The following is an 18,071-nucleotide window of genomic DNA, read 5'->3' as shown; positions in this document are numbered from 1 at the left end:
GCGACTCATATGGCAACTTCGCGACGCGTCCTACCCGGGATTCGACCTTGCCTGGCTATCCGAGCGACCTGGGCATCGATTGTTCTAGTCGTTGAACGCTGAACATTGGGCGTCGAGCTCCGCGGCGAAACATGCTCGTGACCCCCACCGGGTGGGTGAGGCTTTACGAAGGCAGTATAAAAGTGAATGCATCGGGAAGCGCGGCGCAAGCCGGGGGGTGGACGCCGGGACGGCTACGCAACGTGAACGAATAGGCGTGTGCTGACTGGCATGCGACCCGCGCGATCCACCTGCGTACCCTATGAGATAGGGTTCACGAATGGGTTACTGCGCTATAAGAGGTTCATGGGTACACCTGCCATCTTCATTCCCGCTTCCCAGGTTCCTCTGCCCATCGCACATCCCGTAATCACTAGCACCATATCCAAGATATGTCTACTACCACCACCATCGTCAAGAAGGAGATGCCATATGGTGAGTGCTCGAAATTCTGCATGGTATATCATGCTTGACGTCGCTGGGGCTCCAGTGCGCCTCGGCAAGTCCGGTTTAAAGGTGTCCAAGCTCATTCTGGGATGCATGTCGTATGGGACGCCCAAATGGCAAGGCTGGGTCCTCGAAGAAGAGGAAGCGATCAAGCACATCAAGGCTGCGTACGTCATCGCACTCTCATACGGAACAGTGCGCAATCTAAATCGTATCGACGGATCGTAGATACGATGCTGGTATCAACACCTTCGACACCGCGAACGTACGTGTACATTCTCACACTTGACTCCTCGCATCCGTGACGAAAAGTGTTGCAGGTTTACTCGCATGGGTTGTCGGAGGAGATCCTCGGACGCGCGATCAAGCAGCTTAACCTGCCTCGCGGCGAGATCGTTGTGATGACCAAGGTCTTCTTCACCGTCGCGCGGTCGTACGAGGAGGACACAGTGTTCAGCGACGTCGACAAAATGGGCTACGTCAACCAACATGGGCTGAGCCGCAAGGTCCGTCCACGTCCACGTCCACCCCCTCTCTCGTACACGACTGATGGTTCATCCTGTCGGATTCACAGCATATCTTCGACTCGGTCAAGGCGTCGTTGAAGAGGCTGCAACTGGACTACATCGACGTGCTCCAGTGCCACCGCTTCGACTCCCAGACGCCGATCGAAGAGACGATGCAGGCGCTGCACGACGTTGTCAAAGCCGGTTATGTGCGCTACATCGGCATGAGCTCGTGCTGGGCTTGGCAGTTCAGCGTCATGCAGAGTACGCTCCTTCTTCACCCCATCTCCCCACCGAGGAACTGACGCTGCGACCGTGTCCAGACTACGCGATCACCCACAACCTCACGCCCTTCGTGTCGATGCAGAACCACCACTCGGTCATCTACCGCGAGGAGGAGCGCGAGATGTTCCCGACGCTGAAGCATTTCGGCGTCGGTATCATCCCCTGGTCCCCGCTCGCGCGCGGGCTCGTGTGTCGCCCGCTGAACGCGACCACCAAGCGTAAGGAGACCGACCCGTGAGCATCCGCCTGGCATCTGCGCGCGACTCCATCGTGCCGCTGACGAACGCGTTATTCCTAGATGGCAAAACGGCTACCTCGGGTACGGGGCCGAAGAAGTCATCACGCGGTGAGCGAGCTTTTTTTTTTTTTTCAACGCGTGCGCGATTCCCAATTTCTGAGCCCGTCGCTACAGGATCGAAGAGATCGCGAACAAGCGCGGTATCACGATGGCACAGGTCGCCGTCGCGTGGAGCATGGGCAAGGAGGGCGTCACAGCCCCGATCGTCGGTACCACCAGCCTCAAAAACCTCGAGGATCTCGTCGGTACGCTCCTCGTGCGAGGACACCCTCGCCTTCCTTCTTGGATGATGATTGACACCTTTGCAGCCGCGACCAAGATCACCCTGACCGAGGAGGAGGTGAAACGCCTCGAGGAGCCATACCAACCCCGCCCGGTGTCCGGGCACTCGTGAACAGCGCACGCATCAGCTGTACGCGGTACTTTTTTTGTACTAGTAGCTTCCTGAAAACGCGTCTGAGCTTCGGCGGGGAATGCCCGGAGAGCCAAAAGCAATGTTTGTACAATACGCCCAGTGTCGTTCGTGAGGGCCCGCGTGCTCTGGATATTGTAGAGCACTACATAGCGAGATCTTCGCCTACTGAAAAGCTCGGTCTTGGCCGGCCATGTGATATTTTCGGAAGACGATGATACGCGACTCCTTTATCCAACGCGACGACCGCATGCTCACTTCCACTACTACCCGACTTCGTCTCTGCAATGCACCGCGCGCTCCAGGTTCAAGAGATAGTTGCACGAGTTGGCGACCTTCCGCGCCCTGCGCTCCTGGGCGGTTGGCTGACGGACTTGTCTGTCCTTTGCTATCCAGGAACTGGCGCGCGCGATTGACACCTTTATTGTGCTCGGAGGGTCAGCTCGTTGTACATGGCCTTCACCGATGTCATCGACTTCGACGTCGTCTTCCATGCCTTCCTCCCCTTTACAGAAGATATCGACCTTTTTCTTCGGTTGCGTCAACTGCGGTTTGACGCGCGCCTGGCTCGGTACGCGGAAATGCTCGTCGTCCTATATCGCATCTCTCATCTAGAAGTCCTCAATATCGCCGTTTCGCGCTTCCGCGTTGGGTCCGTGTCCTACTCAAGGACGGAGGAATTGCTCCAAAAGCTGGTGCTCACTCCTCCCAACCTCCGTACCGTGCGCTCTGAAGGATCGTTTACAGCAACGGCATTGGCACATGTAGCTCGGTTGACTTGGCTGCACGAGACAGTCATAGATATGGGTCCTATCGCAGGCAAACATCACGAGGCCTTCCTGGATGCACTCGATCGTCTCTGGCGTCTACTGCGGCTGGCCGATATATATCACCCTCAGGCTTGTTAACTTTCCAGCCGCCATCGTTGTCCCTGTGCTCCCTGAGGAATCCTCATTGGTAGCTCGGCAGGAATACTGTGCTTCCCTTCCTGCCTTTCGAACTATCATCAGCTGAGCGCCTACAGCACATAAGGAAACCCTTTCCTCCAAGGAGAACGGAACCGCAGACGAAAGGGATGCAATGTTCGATTTGTCCCTTCGAGAGCCCGATACAGGTCCTCGAGGCGCTCCATGTTGCTCAAGCACCGGAAGTACGGGTTCCGCTGCCGCTGCCGACCGTTCTGCTGCGCATGCCCCCACTCGACAACCTCCGCCAACTCAGCATGTCCATATCCTTCGACTGGACCGACGAAATCGTCGAGCACATCGCTCGCTCGTGCCCGGCTCTTACGTTCTTGGAACCGGAGGGTGTTCACCTCATGCGGTGCACTGGTATCGCTTGCCGTTCACTGCACCCCAGGCAGTGCGCGAGGTCTCACCGCTATGAAGGTGTCGCCTCCTCCCGGGTTTGGCGGGGCTTGGCGGGAACCCGTGTCTTGTCGAACTGGCCATGGTGGTCTTTCCCGAACATCGAGTGATTCATCGGTGACTCCATGGGCACCTTCTTGAACCTATTTCCGAGTTTCTGGCCGGTAAACTCGTATCCAGCTGCTATTTTTGCTCGCGACTACTGCCAGGGACAGTATCCGGTCGATAAGAAGCCACCTGTTTTGTCGTTTCCAACTCTCGCCCGGGTGCGGATCGTTCCAATACGACCGATCTAACTGGGTCATACGTGGCGTGGGCCATGCGCAACGCTCCTGCCGCAGCCGGAGACGGGATGAAAATGGGAGTCGGCTGCCCGTTGCCGGTCGCCATCACCCCGTCGCGTCCGATGAAGGGAGAAATGTGTTTGAATGACTGCGATGAGTCGGTGGCGCCCATCATCCGTGTTATCGGCGCAGTTCGTATTTGCCAATGTGTTGCGTTGCCTTGAACCCGTCGAAGTATATAAGGGGTCATACGTATCGTGTCCTGGGTAGTCTCCTTGCCATTCAGTTCACGATGCTCTTCAAGCCACTCATCAGCTGCGCCGCCTTTTTTATTGTCCTCGCAGGCGTTCAGGTTGTCGCGGCGTAAGTCGTACCCGTTCGTGGATTTCCTCTTTCAACATAACATGGAACGACAATCAGCGGACCGGTGCCAGGCCCCCTCGACTCCCGCATGTGCGATTGCATCGACCTCGAGACAGGGAAACCATGCTGCGAATGATCTGTAAGTACTGATTCACTCATACCATAGTATCAAGGACTAACACTAGCGTATTGCATTTCGCATGAAGGAATCGTGGGCGTCGGTTGTATTAGAATACGTGACGACTGTTCTTCAACCCTCCCATTCGGCATATGAGGCGTGATTCACTTTGTCCCGGTCTAATCATCCTTATATCACAAAGAATAGTTGGCAACGAATCGCATGAGGTAGCTGCGATCAAGGTCCGCTGTCTGCACAATATTAGTACTACTCCACCGTGCGAGCTGCTCCTGTGCTCTCGACCAAAGATATCCTGATTCGTGCGGCCGGAAGCGTTAAGCCATGGTACAACGTGCCTCATAGCAATCTCGACACGCAACAATACCCGTCGGGCGAATTCGAGCTCGTCAGTCAGTCAGGCGAAAACCATGTCCCACGGGGGATCATCGCCACCGACGCTGTTTCCGTCTTCTTCGGCGCTACCCAGAAACACCTTTCCACCTTATTGCATATACGCTGGTTTCGGCACTTTCGCTCGCCTCTGGGTCGTGGCGAGTCCGTCGGAAATGCTTCAGGAATTGAGTAGCATGGACCGCGTCACTCAGCTACAGGTCCGGCCCTTGCTTGTGTTTGAGCCCCAGCGAACCTGTTGAAACGCTGAAGCACTCTCTGTTCCTGTTCTGTCTAATATGGCTGGAATTTAGGATGAGATACAGCAGGTACGTGGCTGTTCCTATATCTCCCCTGTTATCTTTTGAAAGCACCTCCTTCGTCTGGACCAACGACGGACTGACGACGATGTTCGTGCGCAGCTCCTGCAAATCATGTCGAGTAGCATCGCCTACCTCACGACGCGCTCCAACTTTGCGCAAGTGAGCCCGCAGATACCGATCACGAAGCAGCGCAACCCGGAAAAGTTCGACCCTCCGGAGGTGCTTGAAGGTGGGCATGCGCACCTCCTCTTTCTTCGTCACCCAAAAGTTCTCACCCTCGAACGCGCTTTTTCAGCCAACAAGAAGGAACTCGTGACGGATCTCATGGTGAAAGCGAAGCAGATCGAATTCTTGATCCAGTCATTGCCCGAACCCGAGTCGGAGGAATCGCAGGCAAGTCGAGATTCCACGTCGCACGTATGCGCGTCTGCCACCGGTCGATTCTAACTTGGGCGTTTTCGAATATAGGCGACGAGATTGCAAGCTCTCGAAAACGAGATGCAAGAGGCGAACGCCGAGTACATCCACGCCTTGAGCCGCGCGAGTGCGTCTTTTTGCTCTCGGTCCCACCGAAGCTCTTACTGTGAACAACACGGCGTTGACGTTTATGCCTCTGTATGTAGAGGACTTGCATAGACAGGTCTCGGACGTTCTCCGGAGGATGCTGGACGACGTGGACCCGACCGGTCCGCCAGGCTGACCACCGCAGCACAAGCCCACATGTTCTCTTCTCGTCAATTATCGGCGTACCGCGGTCTCGACCGTGTATGTAATCAGATAAGCGTGGCGCGCCTCATGGTCCGTCTGGCTCCCTTGATTGAAGCTTCTGGCGAGATTATAAGTACTTTACATCGGATAGTACTGTAGTTGTGGATGGAGTCGTAGGTCGTATGTAGCGAATGTGATGTAGATGACTTCATGTTGGAGGGGGGGGGAGGGCTCCACGAAAGGGAATATTTAGCGGCAAGGGGGCGCGCCGCCGCCGCGCTTCGCCCACCCCTCTCCCGCCGCGTCGCACGTTGCACCGAGCCGAATAAAATAATTTACGACAAACCCGCCGCCAAGTCGTAATCACCTGCAAAAAAAATATGCGACCATGGTCTCCTCGACCCTTCCCTCGCTCTTGAACAGCGCTAGCCGCCTGCAGCGTGGCACGCTACCCTTCCCTCTGCGCCTCGCCAGCGCCCCCCTCCCTCGAGCAGGTCAATGGACGCACTCGGTCAGGTCCAGGTCGTTGTCGACCAAGGGACCCGGTGGCCCGTCGTCGGAGCAGCACACCAGCCAGGACCCTCGTCGCCATCTCCCGTTGTACCGTACGTGTCCTCGCTAACTGCATATATTATTCGCGAGCGCGACCGTGGTCAACCCTCCCCCACCCCCGTCCTTCCCTCAACTCGACCAGGATTTCTGTCGTAACCTTGACGCGACGTCGGGCTGGGGGACGAGGGGGCTGAGGACTGGGTGGGGGGCGGATGCTCTGCGGCCCAGACTGAAGTGAGTGTTCGTCAGGCAGGCTCGCGTACGCGTGGAAGGAGACGCCGACGAAGTGGTTCCCGCTGCCTCTGGCAGTCGGCGCTTTGCTCCTTGTAGCGATCCAGCTTCGGCGACGATATACTTCGAAGCGCGTCCAGGTCGATGACGAGGGGCGCGAGGTCGTGCGACTAAAAGGGCCCTGGCAGGTGAGCACGTCCCAACCCTTATCTCCCTTGCATTGTATGACGCTCGTGCTGCAGGTACATGTCCTCGGGGCTCTCCCGTGGCGAAACCTGTCGAGATTATGGGGCTGGCTCAATAGCTGCACCCTTCCCGTCTGGTTCCGGCCGTACGGATTCCGCATATACGCATGGGTTTTCGGGTGCAATCTGGACGAGATCGAGACCGACGATCTCACTCAGTATCGCAGTCTCGGAGAATTCTTCTATCGTAGACTGAAGGAGGGCGTGAGGCCCGTTGCGCAAGCCGCTCTGGTATGCAAAGCATCTCGTTTGCTGTTCCCGAGGCGGTTTGCTGACTGCGGCAACAGGTCAGCCCAGCGGACGGTACCGTATTGCACTACGGCGTCGTGAAAGGCAAGCAGGTGGAGCAGGTCAAGGGCCTGACCTACTCTCTTGACGCTCTGCTCGGCGTCGAGACGCCGCCCGGCACACCCACTTCTTCGCGCCCCGTCGAGTTCCCGACGACCAACGACATGTCCATCGTCGCCGACGAGGAGTTCGCGAACGTGAACGGGATCGAGTACACGCTCAAGCAGCTCATCGGCGCCTCCGAGCCCTCGTCCGGGACGTCCACCCCGCGCACGCGCACGCCCTCGACGTCGTCGGATCTGGAAGCCCAGCCGCTGCTGGAGCGGGAGGTCGAAGGGTCCGGCGCGAACGCCGGCTCGGACGATCCCAAGCGCCCGCCGCCGCGGCACGGAAAGCAGGTCGACGCGTCGGTGGTGGACGAGGACGCGTCGCTGGCGGAGACGACCGCGCACGACGCGTCCGTGGCGAAGGAGATGGGCGTCCGCCCGAGCCTCGGCCAGAGGCGGGGCAGCATCTTCGAGCAGGGCACCAAACCGGGCAACGCCCTCTTCTTCTGCGTCATCTACCTCGCGCCGGGCGACTACCACCGGTTCCACAGTCCGACGGCGTGGGTGGTCGAGAAGAGGCGGCACTTCGTCGGTGAGTTCGGTCCTCACAGAAATCGCGTCCGATTACGGAAATTCAATCGCGCTCGCGATCCCTCCAGGCGAGCTGTTCTCCGTCTCCCCTTACGTCGCCAAACGGCTCCAAAACTTGTTCGTGCTCAACGAGCGCGTCGCGCTCCTCGGCCGATGGCGATACGGCTTCTTCAGCATGGTCCCCGTCGGCGCGACGAACGTCGGGAGCATCATCCTCAACTTCGACAACGAGCTCCGCACCAACGTCCGCGGCCGCGTCCCGCCGCCCGGAACGTACACCGAGGCCGTCTACTCCGCGGCGTCGCCGATCTTGAACGGCAAGCCGCTCCGCCCGGCGGAGGAGATGGGCGGGTTCTGCCTCGGGAGCACGATCGTGCTCGTGTTCGAGGCGCCGAAGGACTTCACGTTCGCGATCAGGGACGGGCAGAAGGTGAAGGTGGGCGAGGTGTTGGGCGATGTTGGGCAGCAGCATTCGCCGCAGCAGCAGCGGAGGGAGGAGGCGAAGAAGGATGTATAATAGCAACGCATATAATGGTTCAACCCATCATGACAATAATGCATATAATGCTTTCGACGTCGCCGTTGGGCCCGGCGTAAGATGCACACAGTGTTGATGCTCATCCATGCGATCAGAGGCGTGACCGGTAAGGTCAGGACCAGTCACCTTGGTTCTCGCCGTCAACTATGGCGCGAGCGTTAGTCCTCGCTGCGCTCCTTGGCCTGCTTACCAGTCCTCGATGTCGAACAAGCCTTACATTGTCTTTGGCTACGGGTCTTTGATCTTCAAAGTACGAGCGCATATACACTCCATCATTCGGAACGTCTCACACATCTACTGGCTTTGCAGCCGCCTCCGCATGCGATCAGGCAAGGTTCGTCCCGGCGATGTAACATTGGTCCGAACAAGTCTGATTGTGAAGGGCCTCCGCTCTAGTTCCCGGATATCTCAAGGGCTACGTGAGGCGATTTGCCCAGAAATCTCATGATCATCGGGGCACCCCAGAGGTGCGTGTATGCTTAGCGGCCTCGCAGTCCGCAGGCAACAAGCCGACGAGCATCGAACCCTCTCCCTGCAGTCTCCCGGCCGAGTGGTGACCTTGATACACAAGGAAGACTGGGACGCATTCTCTGGTGCCGTGCGCAGGACCTCTCCTCACCACAGGCACTTCCGTGACTATCGAACACTCTTGTAGGACCCCTTCCCGGACGACGACATCGTTTGGGGTGAGACCTATTTTCTGAACGCCTTCTGACCCTCTCGCCTTCAGAAGAGCTCGCGTATGTGCTGACTCGAGGGGTACAGGTGTGGCGTACACCATCGATCCCGCCTATGAAGCCGAGGTTCGGGACTACTTGGGTGTGTCCTGCATATGGTCATATACCGAGCCTATTCTCGCTCATACAGCCTATAGATTACCGCGAGAAGGTGATTGCAGCCTTGACGTCTCTTTTTACCTGCGGACACAGCACCTGATCAGGTGGCTTGGACCTCCGCGCAGGACGGCTACACCCTCGAGGTCCTGGATGTATACGGCGTGGGGGAAGACGGTCAGGAGAAGGTCGTCGCCCATGACGTGAGCCTTCACATCTCAGTCACCTTTCTAATCATATCACTGACAACAACGCTCCGATACTTTATAGGCAGAGGTATGCGACCCTGAACCATGCTCATCCCAGCTTCCTGAGAATTGACGGGCTTCTGCCTCCGTTCATTAGTGCTATGTCGGGCGAAAAGACAATCCGTCCTTCAGTGCGTGATCTATCAAGGGAACTTGGGCCGCGCGATCTAACTCCTCTTTCGTGACTGCAGTTGGCTCGGAACCTTTAGAAGACCTCGCGCAGACGATCTGGCGTTCCGTCGGCCCATCTGGGCCTAACAAGGTCGGTCTTCCCCCGTAACGCGTAAAGATTACGGGATACGTCACTGAACGAATCGTGTATCGTCACTCAGGAATACCTCTATCGTCTCGCTCACGCTGTCCGCGAGCTCGCGCCACACTCTCATGACTCGCATCTCTTCGCGCTCGAGGTGAGGCCACTCGTCCTCCGCCCAAAGTCCGATGGCTTCGTCCGCTGCTCATTGACCACCTTGCTTCTTTTCATTAGACTAGGCTGCGTGAACTGGACGCAGAAGCCGGCTTGACGGACACACCCGGACGCACATAGACCGAAACGCAGTTTCCGCGGATGAAACAAACATACCGCCTGGTGACCCCTTCGATTGCCACAGCATTAGTCGCGATTAGATGGTACATGTTCGAAATAGCCCGCCCCGGAACCAAGCTATGTGTAATGGTGGCATTTTCGCATCTCCGCCCTTTGCACGGTTTCATGCCCTTCGGTGAATACGCCCTCCCTTCCCAACCTCCCCGTTAAGGCTTGGGAGAGGTGCTCATCTGGGGTGCTGCCGCCGCCACCGCCGCCGAGGCCGCGGTCAAGGACTGGCCGTTCGCGGTCGCCCCGTATCCCTGGTTCGCGTACTGCGCGCTCATCCCGCCGCGCTCCGCCGACGTGTCGCGGGAGCCCACGATCGGCGAGAAGTGACCCGTCGACGTCGCGTCGGAGACATTGCGTCGGTGTCGCTCCACAATGCTGCGACCAGAAAAATTGAGCATAGTGCAATGCAGGATAAAAATGCGTGAAAGTCACGCACCCTTCCATGATGGCTTTGGTCGTCATCCGCTTCGCCTTCCGCTTGCTCTGGTTGTCCTCGAACCGGTCCGTCTCGTCAACGATCTCTTCCGTGATGATCTCTTCGATGATATCTGCGCGAGGCGTTGCATGGCTCGCGTCAGATCAGGCTCTGCGCTGCTTCCATGGTAGGCTTACCTTCGAGCGTTACGACGCCTTTCGCGCCACCAGGCTGTCCGGGCGTGTCACTGATCAGGAGCAAATGCGCCCGGCCCGTCTGACTGGTCGAGACACGATGTCAATCAACTCAATCGCGATCAGCCTCATTGAAGAGGCTCACAAGTAGTCCAGCGCTTGGAAGCAGTTGATGTTCGGCTTCGCCTCGGGCAGGATCGACAGCCTGAAGCTCGACACGGGTTTGGCTTGCGACGGGTCGTACCGCACAAGCTGCTTCACGAGCAGGAGGCCGATAAATACTAGCGGTTGGCCAGGCTCGTGCACCGGCAGGCGGGAGTATCCGCTCATGAGTCTGGATGTCGTATGGAAGGGTCGTCAGTATCATATCGCATCGTCTGGTACGACATTCGAGAGAGGGAAAGGGCGGTACTGACATCCAATCGATGGCTTTGGTGTCCAATATCATATCCGCGGGGAGCGTGACCTAAACGTCGACCATCGTCAGAGATCGCATACAGGTCGAAGGAAAAGGAGGACATGCTCACCACGTCCTTCATCGGGGTCATGATCTCCTCGACGGACTTGTTGTTCAGCTCGAGCACGCCGTTGAGGATGCTGATCTCATCGTCGCGCAGGGGCTCTTGTCCCTGACGATGGAATTGGAGGAACGACTTCAACTCTGCCTGTAGGTCGATAATAACTCTGGTGAGAAATCACCGAAGGGAGCGGTGGGGGGAGGCCGAGCGACAAACGTACCTTTTTGTACGTCGTTCCTTCGTCTTTACCGAGCGCCCAGTCGAGCAGTTTAGCAGTGGGCCACGCGATCGGGGCTAAAGTGTTTCCGAAATCAGTCCTCAAGTTGGATGATAGCCTTTCATGGAGGATACGTACCAAAGAGGTACATCATGGTGAGGACGATGGGCGCTGCGACCGCGCCTATGCTAAGGCCATAACGGACTGACACTGCTTGGGGTATAATTCTGACCGACACGATGGACTTTAGCAAAAGGAGCTCGAGGAGCGAATGTGATAACATACTCGCTGCGAGGGCGAAGCGGGCGATGTGAGGATTGTAGACACGAGTGAGTAGATGCGGTGAGCCGGCGCACCCGAAGATCACTGAGCACGGTCATGAGCGAGCGCGGGAGGTTGCGGGAGAAGAAGTACGAACCAATCATAGCGGTAGAGATGAATACTGCTGCCACTCCGCCGCCGATGGCACTGTCGAGAAATATTGGCAGGGACTCGTTCACGATCTGGTGATAAGTATAGCCATTCGTAGTCAGAAAACGCGTATATGCGCCCGGTTTTCGAACGACACGCACGACGTTTCCGAGGAGGAGTACTACGAGGACCCAGTGTCGGCCTCTGCTCATCAATCGGAGAACCTGTTAGTCGTTGATGAGCATCGAGGAAGGGCGGGGGGAAGGTGGGGAACCTGAGGACACACTTTCGACGCGTTTTTACGTTCTTTCGGGCTGTCGCTCGAGGCCGCTAGCACGCGCAGATGCAGTTCGTCGAGACCCATCAGGCCGAGCGTGAGCCTGAATCCGCGGTTAGAAGAGCAGTACCTCGCGCAAGATCATAAAAAAGCCACACGCACCCGGCGAACACACCACCCAGGAGCACCAACCCGACACTGAATCCGAGTTTCCACCAGAACCCCGTCGAGCCTGGTTCCTCTTCCGGCTCTTCCGAGCTGGCAAATGCGCCATAGGGTCTGAACCGTGTCGCGTCAGTAGCCACTCAAGCAAGTTACTGCACGCAGACTGCGAATGCTTACCGAGCGAGGTGGCTATGGAACGGGAATGCTTTGACAAGGAGCGGTGTAAGCGTGCTAAATGCACGCGCAAAGGAGCGCGTTGCCGCTGTTGAGCGGGGTGTATGGACCGCGGGCATTCAGGAGAAGACAGAGAGAGTACAATAAGTATACGACCAGCCCAACAACGTGGACGTTTTAGGAAGAGTTATGTTTTCGTCGTTGCCAGTCGCGTGAGCAGTAAATATTGCTTCGAGAGAGAACAGATCCGGTTCGCAAGGATTTGATGGTGCAAGGTGCGATCCCCGGCGAGAGGCGTCGGGGGAAGGATGAACTGCAGAGGCGATGCCGTCATGGCTAAACATAGGTGCGGCAAACGCCGCCTGGCTTACCTATTGACCATTTGCATATCAAGTCGCTGGCACTGGCCAGCTTGCACGATGAACGTTGCTTTGAACTCGACGAACACAAAGCTAGCTGAACATTGAAGTTCGAGCCCTTTCTCACAATTCACAATAAAACAGAGAGAAATACGAGGCAAGGGGATTTTGATGTCTAGCCTCACCAAGGTCGGTTCGGCAACATATACCCTATTGACCACACTGACTTCTATATCTAGTTCGCTGGATGGATAGTCAGAGCCACCGTACAGAACGATAGGAAGGAGAATATGGGAAGGAGCCTTCAAGGATATCCGAACGGCAGCTCTTGGTGAAGTATGCGTTGTATCTGAACCGTTGCAGCACTCTTACCACCGTCATCTTCCGTCTGTTGACAGACCGTACCTTTCCGCACCCAACACAGCAATCATACAAATCAAACTGTCATCCGAACGCAAAGCGACGGGCACGTGCCGTTCCTCCCTCAACACGACGCCCACTATCATCTTGATTCTCGACTGGCAGAGAGGCCTTGGGTGCAGTGAACTTGCCATTGTCGGTCCCACAAATGGATGAATCGTCGATCTCAGTCTGCATCTGATCGATAGCCAGGCTCTTGCTCGTAACGGATTCTTCCTTTCGGAGTCGAGCCGGATCGTTTTCCGGAAGCGCTTGAAGGCCAACGCGCAAGTTCTACGCCTAAAAGCGTTCAAGGCCTACACATCGGCAGCTTGGGACGTCGTACTGGATGCGCTCTTCCAACGTTCCACGGAGCCCCTCCGTATTCTCGAAATCCACGCGCCTCGCAAACCCCACAAGTACGACGATTCCTCATACGATGCCGAGGAACGAGAAGTAGAGTTACCCCGCGCCTTCGCCATATTGCAGATGCCGTACTACGTCAATCTGCGCGAGTTGGTGGTCTCCGCGCAGCTCGCATGGACGGACGAGGTCGTCGCTCACGTAGCGCGCGTGTGTCCCGCACTGACGCGCGCCGAGCTTCGAGTCGAGAAACAACGGGTTCCCGCCGACTCCCCGCGCCTTACCTCCTTATCACTGGTAGAGTTTGCGGAGCACTGCCCTCTTTTGTGCGACTTGTTCATACACGTCGACATCCCCGCTGAGGCGGATGCACCGCTCGCCGGTTCGCTGTTCGAGTTCGGCGGGAACGCGAGTCTCATAGACCTCGACCTCGGAGAACCGGCTGTTCCGCTACCGGGACCTCGTCGGCAATCTACCTGCCTACCTATCTCCGGTCCCATCAAGCTCGAAGACCTCGAAGACACGTACTGTACATGCCGCTTGCCACATTTTTTAAAATCGTTGTTCCCAAGCCTGCAGCAGGTGTCCGGGGTACAGGTTCCCTGCCACTCCTGATTGGTGTTGGGTCGCGCGCTGTAAGCGCTAGCGCAAGCGTGTGGACCAAGTTTCTAGTTTTCGGACGATGCTAACTGAAGGCGCACATCATACGTATCGCTACTTGTACATATGGAGCTGTCAGCTTGCGGACATCCTCTCCAAATAGCGCATCGCGGCTGCGTGTAGTCATTCACAGCCCAGGTGCTGCCATCTTCGCCAACTTCGTGGTATATACCGTTCACATTGTCATAGGATTCTTGCGACGGACCTTCATATTTGGCAATATTCGGCAAACCAACCGGTAAGGAGAGCAGAGAAATCTTGATACGGAACCTGTGAACTATGATCCAGGAAAAGCTGGACATCTAGCTTGCAAAGGCTGCTCTTGAAGTCGAGGGGTGGGATTTGATGTTGCGGTAAGACGTGGCATATTTTGCACTTCTTGCATAGCTAGACTCGTGACAGCAACGTTGCGTTATCGTCATTCATAACACAATGGAACGATAACCCGGCATGTGGAACATCTGCCTGAGGCAGCAGCACGAAAAATGGTAATGAAGGTCGTCCCTTCCATTCGATTATTACACGTCATCCACGCCAACCCGGAGGGGGATGCGGGTGCGAGTCTCGGGTGCGAGTCTTTCAGCGTGCATGCTCCCTAGACCCTAGAGGCCAGTGGCGGCAAGCCACCTTTTCACCAACTCCAAAGATTCTTTGGGTTTGTCGTACGGAACCTAAGGAAACCCGGTAAGGATCAAGGTGTGACTCATGCGCAGGAGGAAAAACCGCTGGGGATGCCAACTCACCATATGCCCCGCCCCCGCGATCGTCGCAAACGTGAGCCCTTGCGCGCTCCGCGTCTTGCCCGCCGTGACGCCGTCCACCGTCCACTCCCTCAAGTCCTGCCCTTTGAACTCTTCCTGCCCCGTCCATTCGAGCGCCAGCGTCCACTTTTCGTTCCCGACCCAGTTGCAGACCCAGTCGTACGCGCCGACGTAGATCAGCGCGCGCACGCCGCGCTCGAGCAGCGCCGCCACGTAGAGGTACGTCGGGTGGAAGCCGTCCAGGTTGGCGCGGAAGGCGGAACCAACGTCGGAAGAGCAAGAGGTAAAGTTGCCTTCCACGGCCGGGTCGACGCCTAGCTCTTCGCGAACATCAGGTCGGGACAGGTATTGGTTGATGTATCTGGGTCGTAGGACGACATCAACACAAGCTCCGTAGACCTCGAGATGTAGACGTGGCACGTACTTCGTGATCGGATAACATAAGGTCTCTGAGATAGAGCCATCGCACTCCTTGCTGATATCGTATGGGTTCATGCCTGGCATGTCGCACAGTGATGAGCGATGCGCTAAACGGAGTAAGGGTGTCATGACACGCACCGGTAGCGCGGAAAACGGCGTCTATTTCGGACTGGCAAAAGCTCATCGCGGCGCCGCAGTTCATCGCATCGAACTGGTCCACGCACGACTCCTTCATCCATTTTTTGCATCGAGGGACCTGGACACGCATGCACGCTTCAGAGAGCTGCAACGGCAACTGATGCATGAAGGAGACGTACCGCTTGCTTCATCCTGACGCAGGACCTGACAATGAATGGGGTTCAGCGAGTATACGACGCTAAAGCCTCCATACGGCTTACGCGACAGGCAAAATGGGGTCTACAGACGCCGGCGTGCACATCATCTCGTACTTTGACGGGGTCAGGGTGTAGAAGTCCGTCACGCCATTCCCTAGGTGATCATATGAGGTAGAGTGATCAGCGAGCGGCAGAATGCTCACGTACCGATCATGATGGAGGTTAAGTTGATCGGCGTCAGGCCGGCCTCGACGAGCAGCGCGTTCTGGTCGTACACCGCAGAAGCGAAGACAGGGATGTAGCGGCCTCCGTAAGACTCGCCGGCCATGTGAAACCCGCGCCCTTTGAACTTGCTGAAGTTCTCGAAGAAGATCGCCACGAAGGCCGCGATGTCTGCCGCGGCTTCTTCCGTAGTTCCCTGACAAAGCCTTAATCAATTCGCGCGCAAAGAGAGGGCACAGATAGACTATGGGCGTACAACGTATTCGCCGTGGTCTGCGTAGGAGAATCCGACGCCAACGGGTTGGTCGATGAAGAAGATGTTGGCAGCGGCTGTGGTCGAAGATCAACGCCTCCGTTCGAGGTCAGTGTGACAGGATGTACGCACCGTTCCAGGAGTAAGGGTTGTATTGTGTGCCGTTTGCGTCCGGGATTCGGCATGGGCCTGTGAGGTGGCATGAAAAGACAAGACACAGCTCATCTCGTCGTGAACGTACCGAGTTCCATAAAGAGACCAACCGAAGAGCTACACCTGTTGGTAACATATCACACCAAGTCACTCCTGTCCTCTCCTCACGCCGGCTTGAACGTACCCTGGACCGCCGTTTGTCCAGAAGATAACGTCGTCCTTGTCCGGGTCGTTCCTGCTCTGACATTTCGAACATGCTCAGCAAGATCGAAACAGAAGCAAGATGCACAGCGCTCACCTCAAAGAAGTAGAAGAAAAGATGCTTAGCCTCGATGTCGATGTAACCCGTATACGCTCTGAGTGATCATCGTCAGTCGGAGCAAATGCGGAATATTGAACGGCCCAGCCCGATTCGCTGACACTCACTTCACTGTTCCATCACAGAAGCTCGAGGACCTCTTGATGCGAACGCTATGCTTAGGGAACGCAGGATGCGAGAGCGTGGTGTATGTATCATACGAGAGCACGTTCAAGTCCTCCACGGGCGAGAACAATCCCGAGTCGAAGCTGGTGAGCTTTACATCATACGGATCTGCATTCCCGAGGGGATGTATCGATGTAGGTCCTGAAGCAAATAGCGGAAACTGCTGAGCGCCAACGACAGCGGCGAGTGAAAGACACAGGCTACACAGTGTACGCAGCATCGTCGTGAACCTGATGGTTGGAGATCAAGGTACGGGTGGGAGGTTGCGGAGTATATCTAGGTTCTCCTGCCCCTAGTGTAGGGGGCGAAACTCGCGGAAGGTTTCGCCATCGCCGGCGAAACCTTCGTGCGATTCTGGGGGGTGGCGAAAGCCTGGCGAAACCATGGCGCAACCGGCGAAACTGGCGACACCCAAAATCGTGTCTTTAGAGCATATCTGTGTACTAGGATACAAGTACTTTATGTGCCTAATGATCCATCTCTGCGAGCAGGCTTTCAGGTGTCCAAGTGGTCTGTTCTTCAGAGGGATCAGTGTGCATGATGTGTTCTTCTGAATGGGTAGGAGGGGCCACACCCATACGAACAGCGTCTAACTCATCTAGATTGTATACTTCCTCAAGCCCGACAGCTGGTGACAGGCCATCGCCGCCGTCGCTACCAGCTTCAACGGTGACAGCAGACTCGAGGAGCGCGAATTCGCGCTCGATATCGTCGTCGGTGATACCTTCAGGGCCTGCGAGGATGTCTTCGAGATGGTCCGGTGTCGCAGTGAGAGGCCCTGTCCATACGAAGCTGGCAAGAAGTTCTTGAGCACGGGCAGCATTGACTCCTGGCTCGTCCCGCGTGTGCATATGGGTGTGTCTGCGGCGAGTCTGCTTGCCCATTTTGACAGTGAGATCATGTAGTTCAGCATTGTAGTAGTTGCGGAGAGCTCCCAAAGTCTCCATGTGGGGGATGGTGAGTTGTGATCGTCGGACCGACTGGATTCCTCCGAGGCTCGAGAATAGTCGCTCAACGTCCGCGGCGTGGGGGACAATGGTCAAGATACGCACGGCCATAGTTTTCAGTGGGTGTTCTCTCGCATCAACCACCAGCTCCTCCCACCAGGCCTTTCCATCGGCCTTCGCCCCGCCAAAAGAGTCCTTCACTATGCCGTAGTTCTTGATGTCGGTAATGAGCTTCTGTGTCTGTGTCTTCGTCCACCTCCACTTGTATGCAATGCCCAAGGCAATGCTGACTGCGGCCGTGATGTTGCGAGAATGAGAAGCCGAGGAAACAGCGAGACGACGGCACAATGGGTGCAGGAAGAGTGCAAACCAATGCAAGTCCGTGTTCATGGCATGAAACTGATCGTTGAGGGTGCGGCGGGTGTGCGAGAGAAAGCCGATGTCATCGCCCTCTTCATACGCTAGGCGACGGTTCACCTCCCGGTGTGCCCAAATCAACTCGAGCATACAGTCCGCAAGATTTGCGTCACGGCCCTCAATGTTTCCGATGATATCGACTAGTGGCCTGGTGATGCGAATGAGCTGATACGTTCTGCAACCAGTGAGAGGAGTCCATGATAAACGCAAGGACAT

The 18,071-nt window shown here is 56.6% G+C and overlaps 8 protein-coding genes across 8 annotated transcripts in view; 5 read left to right on the top strand and 3 right to left on the bottom strand.

Moving 5' to 3' along the window:
• The first annotated feature begins 225 nt into the window (after nucleotides 1–225).
• On the top strand, nucleotides 226–2,158 carry PUNSTDRAFT_123337 (Aldo/keto reductase). The gene is made up of 9 exons (XM_007378025.1): nucleotides 226–474; nucleotides 530–653; nucleotides 715–751; nucleotides 807–992; nucleotides 1,061–1,256; nucleotides 1,316–1,511; nucleotides 1,576–1,623; nucleotides 1,690–1,820; nucleotides 1,884–2,158. Exons 1-9 carry the CDS (start codon nucleotides 432–434, stop codon nucleotides 1,967–1,969), a joined length of 1,047 nt encoding a protein of 348 aa, XP_007378087.1. The 5' UTR covers nucleotides 226–431; the 3' UTR covers nucleotides 1,970–2,158.
• A 2,443-nt stretch (nucleotides 2,159–4,601) lies between these two features.
• Nucleotides 4,602–5,747, top strand: PUNSTDRAFT_117070 (uncharacterized protein). The gene is made up of 6 exons (XM_007378024.1): nucleotides 4,602–4,730; nucleotides 4,824–4,838; nucleotides 4,932–5,061; nucleotides 5,128–5,225; nucleotides 5,301–5,376; nucleotides 5,456–5,747. The coding sequence occupies exons 1-6, from the start codon at nucleotides 4,686–4,688 to the stop codon at nucleotides 5,530–5,532; spliced, it is 441 nt and encodes a 146-aa protein (XP_007378086.1). The 5' UTR covers nucleotides 4,602–4,685; the 3' UTR covers nucleotides 5,533–5,747.
• A 198-nt stretch (nucleotides 5,748–5,945) lies between these two features.
• On the top strand, nucleotides 5,946–8,092 carry PUNSTDRAFT_48233 (phosphatidylserine decarboxylase). The gene is made up of 5 exons (XM_007378023.1): nucleotides 5,946–6,145; nucleotides 6,346–6,511; nucleotides 6,566–6,799; nucleotides 6,856–7,495; nucleotides 7,563–8,092. Exons 1-5 carry the CDS (start codon nucleotides 6,039–6,041, stop codon nucleotides 8,009–8,011), a joined length of 1,596 nt encoding a protein of 531 aa, XP_007378085.1. The 5' UTR covers nucleotides 5,946–6,038; the 3' UTR covers nucleotides 8,012–8,092.
• A 139-nt stretch (nucleotides 8,093–8,231) lies between these two features.
• Nucleotides 8,232–9,660, top strand: PUNSTDRAFT_128853 (ChaC-like protein; the record flags this gene model as incomplete). Its single annotated transcript, XM_007378022.1, has 13 exons — nucleotides 8,232–8,282; nucleotides 8,342–8,366; nucleotides 8,429–8,499; nucleotides 8,571–8,630; nucleotides 8,688–8,718; nucleotides 8,798–8,851; nucleotides 8,907–8,920; nucleotides 8,973–9,068; nucleotides 9,136–9,141; nucleotides 9,211–9,244; nucleotides 9,305–9,375; nucleotides 9,446–9,523; nucleotides 9,601–9,660. The coding sequence occupies 13 exons, from the start codon at nucleotides 8,232–8,234 to the stop codon at nucleotides 9,658–9,660; spliced, it is 651 nt and encodes a 216-aa protein (XP_007378084.1).
• Nucleotides 9,661–9,866: 206 nt separating this feature from the next.
• On the bottom strand, nucleotides 9,867–12,201 carry PUNSTDRAFT_128852 (DUF21-domain-containing protein; the record flags this gene model as incomplete). The annotated part of the gene is made up of 14 exons (XM_007378021.1): nucleotides 9,867–10,086; nucleotides 10,148–10,259; nucleotides 10,324–10,406; nucleotides 10,466–10,654; nucleotides 10,737–10,786; nucleotides 10,848–10,985; nucleotides 11,059–11,132; nucleotides 11,194–11,265; nucleotides 11,341–11,421; nucleotides 11,474–11,558; nucleotides 11,628–11,690; nucleotides 11,753–11,846; nucleotides 11,906–12,022; nucleotides 12,086–12,201. The coding sequence occupies 14 exons, from the start codon at nucleotides 12,199–12,201 to the stop codon at nucleotides 9,867–9,869; spliced, it is 1,494 nt and encodes a 497-aa protein (XP_007378083.1).
• Nucleotides 12,202–12,612: 411 nt separating this feature from the next.
• Nucleotides 12,613–14,059, top strand: PUNSTDRAFT_139809 (uncharacterized protein; the record flags this gene model as incomplete). The annotated part of the gene is made up of 5 exons (XM_007378020.1): nucleotides 12,613–12,630; nucleotides 12,681–12,707; nucleotides 12,767–12,777; nucleotides 12,840–12,996; nucleotides 13,054–14,059. The coding sequence occupies 5 exons, from the start codon at nucleotides 12,613–12,615 to the stop codon at nucleotides 13,816–13,818; spliced, it is 978 nt and encodes a 325-aa protein (XP_007378082.1). The 3' UTR covers nucleotides 13,819–14,059.
• Nucleotides 14,060–14,203: 144 nt separating this feature from the next.
• Nucleotides 14,204–16,711, bottom strand: PUNSTDRAFT_123335 (serine carboxypeptidase; the record flags this gene model as incomplete). Its single annotated transcript, XM_007378019.1, has 13 exons — nucleotides 14,204–14,534; nucleotides 14,607–14,985; nucleotides 15,049–15,121; nucleotides 15,183–15,300; nucleotides 15,362–15,386; nucleotides 15,443–15,533; nucleotides 15,587–15,797; nucleotides 15,858–15,931; nucleotides 15,987–16,043; nucleotides 16,096–16,130; nucleotides 16,192–16,247; nucleotides 16,306–16,363; nucleotides 16,434–16,711. The coding sequence occupies 13 exons, from the start codon at nucleotides 16,709–16,711 to the stop codon at nucleotides 14,466–14,468; spliced, it is 1,524 nt and encodes a 507-aa protein (XP_007378081.1). The 3' UTR covers nucleotides 14,204–14,465.
• A 247-nt stretch (nucleotides 16,712–16,958) lies between these two features.
• Nucleotides 16,959–18,071, bottom strand: part of PUNSTDRAFT_59810 (uncharacterized protein) — a gene marked incomplete at both ends in the record, with an annotated part of 6,045 nt that continues 4,932 nt past the window's right edge. The window contains one exon of the mRNA XM_007378018.1: nucleotides 16,959–18,030. Coding sequence (XP_007378080.1) covers nucleotides 16,959–18,030 — 1,072 coding nt within the window. The remainder of the gene's footprint in view (nucleotides 18,031–18,071) is intronic.

The sequence above is a fragment of the Punctularia strigosozonata genome, assembly GCF_000264995.1.
Source record: "Punctularia strigosozonata HHB-11173 SS5 unplaced genomic scaffold PUNSTscaffold_1, whole genome shotgun sequence".
Taxonomy (NCBI): Eukaryota; Fungi; Basidiomycota; class Agaricomycetes; order Corticiales; family Punctulariaceae; genus Punctularia; species Punctularia strigosozonata.
Note: the sequence above shows the minus strand (reverse complement) of the source record. Positions and strands in the feature narration are given on the sequence as shown.

Bases quoted from the DNA above. Each gene is read 5' to 3' on its own strand.
- PUNSTDRAFT_117070 (XM_007378024.1), top strand. From the start codon at position 4,686: ATGCTTCAGGAATTGAGTAGCATGGACCGCGTCACTCAGCTACAG. The intron at 5,062-5,127 runs GTGGGCATGCGC...GCGCTTTTTCAG, and splicing joins CCCTCCGGAGGTGCTTGAAG to CCAACAAGAAGGAACTCGTG. The intron at 5,226-5,300 runs GCAAGTCGAGAT...TTTCGAATATAG, and splicing joins CCGAGTCGGAGGAATCGCAG to GCGACGAGATTGCAAGCTCT.
- PUNSTDRAFT_123337 (XM_007378025.1), top strand. From the start codon at position 432: ATGTCTACTACCACCACCATCGTCAAGAAGGAGATGCCATATG. The intron at 654-714 runs GTACGTCATCGC...GACGGATCGTAG, and splicing joins ATCAAGCACATCAAGGCTGC to ATACGATGCTGGTATCAACA. The intron at 1,821-1,883 runs GTACGCTCCTCG...ACACCTTTGCAG, and splicing joins AAACCTCGAGGATCTCGTCG to CCGCGACCAAGATCACCCTG.
- PUNSTDRAFT_48233 (XM_007378023.1), top strand. From the start codon at position 6,039: ATGGACGCACTCGGTCAGGTCCAGGTCGTTGTCGACCAAGGGACCCGG. The intron at 6,512-6,565 runs GTGAGCACGTCC...CTCGTGCTGCAG, and splicing joins GACTAAAAGGGCCCTGGCAG to GTACATGTCCTCGGGGCTCT. The intron at 6,800-6,855 runs GTATGCAAAGCA...CTGCGGCAACAG, and splicing joins CCGTTGCGCAAGCCGCTCTG to GTCAGCCCAGCGGACGGTAC.